Below are 3,270 nucleotides of genomic sequence, written 5' to 3'. Positions count from 1 at the left end.
TATAAGTATTCAACAACAGGTCTCCTTCTAGGTAAAAAAAAAAAAAAATCTCCTGGAGAACGGAGCTGTTTCATTCTTTATTTTCATGACTACATCCAAGGTTTGGTATAATCTCCAGCTGTGAAAGCTCTTGATCAGTATTTATTAAATGAATAGGGGGCACAGTTAATCCAGGGTACAGGCCAGCTAAAGTTCTTAGCAGAAGAAAACTGGGCAACACTTAAGAGCTCCAGCTCCAGGGTTCACATTTTTATTCCTATTGATTGGGTGTACAGACAAGGTGAGCAAGGAAGGATCTGTGTTCTACAGCTCCCAGAAGCTGCACTCTGGCTGACCAGGCTCTTCTCAGACCCAACCCAGGGCCAGAGATGAAAGCAGCAGCAATTCCCTACCTCATTGCCAGCACCAGGCAGGAATGTCTTCACTTTGATGGTTTTCCCTGGGGCTGGAAAGGGCGATTCCATGAGACTTCTCATAAAGGGGTAGACCAGTGCAGCTGAGATCCCACGCCGGCGCTCCACCTCATCTAGGACCTGTGCCCATCACCAGCAGCCCAAAGAGAGAGTGTTGGGAGCCGCCTTCCCTACCTCTTTGACAGAGAAGAGGGCAGCCTGACCTCTGACCAAGCTGGGCCAGAAGCCTGGAGACAGGAAAGCTGCCCTGCCACAATCTCTGTATCTTTCCTCTTTGTCTTGGCCCTCAGTGACCATTCAGTTCCCTGCTTTAGTCCCCAAGAAGGGAACAGAAGGGCAAAAGAAATAGCACCTGTGAAACAGCCTCCTGGGCACTCCTGGCTTCTCCGAGGACTTCAGCTCTGTCCAGGGCCCAGGCTGGGCTGCTACAGAGCAGTCGCTATCAACATATGTCAGCCAGCTAGGCAGTCGGCTAGGCTTGGGAATACAGGAATCTGAGAGTCGACTTGGACTTGCTCTGTACACCCTTTCTTGTGTTGTCTCTCACACAGGTGTTTTTCTCATCTAGGCTAGCTGCAGATACTCCCATGAGAGCTGTCACTGTGGCATGGGGAGGAAGGAAGACAGCATCTCTTACCTTGGAAAACAAGCCGAAGCAGCCTAGACGGCTGATGACACAGTACACCTCTGGCAACCGAGGCCCTTTCCCACTTGGCTGGAAAGGCAGAAGAGAGAGGGAGAAACAGAGAAAATACATGAACACACATCCTTTCCCCTGGGAACTGAGAGCATTAAGTACAGTCCCTAACTTTAAACATCTTCTAAACTCAACCAGAACCCCAAAGAAAGGCCACCATTCCCAGGGAAGAGACCCAATCTGCCAATCTCCAGGTAGGCTCCATCCTTTATCCTAGGAAAGCACAGACAGTGACTGGCAGAGGTTACAGGGTGATTTGTGGATTTATATCCCTAAGGATGCTACTCCAAAGGATACGATGTTAATAAGGACTTGTAACATTTCTTTTTAATTTAATCTCTTTTAATTTATTCATTTTATTCTATATGTGTTTTCCTGCATGTTTGTATATATACCACAAGGCCAGAGGGTATTGGATTCCCCTAAAACTGGGGTCTCAGATGGTTGTGAACCATCTGTAGGTGCTGGGAATCAAACTGAGTCCTCTGCAAGAGCAACAAGTACTCTTAACCACCAGCCTCCAAGAAGGGCTTGTGGACACTCTTAGGAACAAGGCATGTGGCCTTATCTCCCCCCTCCCCACCATCACAAGGGAAATTCTGCAAAAATACCTCTTTTCTTCCCTTGATTCGTGCCCAAGAAAGGCAAAATGTAAACAAACAAGAGGAGAGAGCGACTCTTTATTAAATGTTTCCTAAAACAGAGTCCTAGCCTTGGTACTACACACACATAAGAGTATGAGAGCAGTATTCTCACCCAGTTTTACAGATGAAAGATCTGAGTTCATAAAAATTAAGCCATTGCCTAGGCTTGCATACATAAAAAGCTGTAACCAGGAGTCTGTGCTGCCTTTCATCTTGCTGTCTTACCTCCAAAGCATGTTGTTTTCTGATAGGAAGGAGGGAAAGGAACACAGAGACAGCACAGAGGCATGCTATGAAGTAAAAGAGAACAAAAAAGGAAAGGGGGATGTAAAAGGTGCATAGTTGAAGAAAGAGACACATACTGTGCACACCCCGGGGCTGGAGCCCCGTAAGTAGACCAGGGTGAGTCTGTCCTCCAGCAAGCAACTGGCAGGACCCCATGGCTGCCTCTGGGTTCAGAGGCCTGGAGTGCTTGGCAAACTTAGTGGGGAGGGAGAACAGCAGGTGCTGGCCCTCATGCAGGCCGCTAAGCAAATGCACATGGGGCTATTTCAGTCTCCAAACCTGCTGGCCACAGTCACAGATCTAAAGAGAAGGCAGAATCTGTTTTGTCCATATTAGGTTTGAAACTTACTCCTTTCTCTTTCCCTCCCCCACTCCCCACCTCCCCTAAAGCCCCAAGTGATTAAATCAACTATGTGGGATTTGGGTTAGAATCATTGTGTCCAATCTGTAGGAATGTCGAGCCAGTGCCAACCCCTTTGGCAGAGACCCAGCCCAGGCCCTCTCTGAGTGCGCCAGGACAAACATGCTCTTCCCTGGGGGCAGCAGGCCCACTGCAAAAAAGTACAGCTCTGTTCCATCCATGTGCTGTCAAAGGCAGCCTTTAGAACGTTCCTCCCTGGGCCCTGGGGACCCAGGCACATGCTGGCCTCTGCCTGGCTCCCAGCCTGGCATCTGGACCCCTCCCCTGTCCCTTAGCACACTAGGCCTTCAATATCCAAATATCCTTTTCATCCTACATCATCCTCTGGGGGTGAAGGTGGGGGATCCAAGAATGAAAGGTTGGTGATAAAGGACTTGGAGTCAGTTCTGGCTCGCACCTCATTGCTATGTGACCTGGGACAAGTCATTCCACTTTTGAGTTTCAATTTCTTAATCTACAGGTCAGAGATAATAATACCCCACAGGCTATAATGAAGATTTTAAAAGAAAAGACATAAATCCAGTGAAGTACCTCTCCTGGATCAGGACAGATCCTATGTAAAATTTTACTTCCATCACCCTTCCCTTCAATACAAAAAGTTGGCCTCCTCTACTAGACGAGCTACTGTACACTCAGGGTGAGAAATGTGCTGAACTTGTTTATGTAGACTTTCATATATGGCCTGACCTACAAATGGTGTACAATGCATGTGTGTGGCTGGATGGACATATGGATGGATGCCCCAGAACTCTTCTTTTAGGACCCTTCCTTCCTTCCTTCCTTCCTTCCTTCCTTCCTTCCTTCCTTCCT

At 47.9% G+C, this 3,270-nt stretch overlaps 1 protein-coding gene across 1 annotated transcript; it reads right to left on the bottom strand.

Moving 5' to 3' along the window:
• Positions 1 to 392: 392 nt before the first annotated feature.
• On the bottom strand, positions 393 to 2,215 carry LOC129683501 (DENN domain-containing protein 2B-like; the record flags this gene model as incomplete). Its single annotated transcript, XM_055616218.1, has 3 exons — positions 1,980 to 2,215; positions 1,051 to 1,128; positions 393 to 533 (listed from the first exon to the last, which is right to left on the bottom strand). Coding segments are annotated over exons 1-3 (435 nt in total), but the record flags the coding sequence as incomplete, so codon positions are not given.
• Positions 2,216 to 3,270: the final 1,055 nt, after the last annotated feature.

This window comes from Psammomys obesus, unplaced genomic scaffold (genome assembly GCF_907164565.1).
Source record: "Psammomys obesus unplaced genomic scaffold, mPsaObe1.curated_primary_1811, whole genome shotgun sequence".
NCBI lineage: Eukaryota > Metazoa > Chordata > Mammalia > Rodentia > Muridae > Psammomys > Psammomys obesus.
Note: the sequence above shows the minus strand (reverse complement) of the source record. Positions and strands in the feature narration are given on the sequence as shown.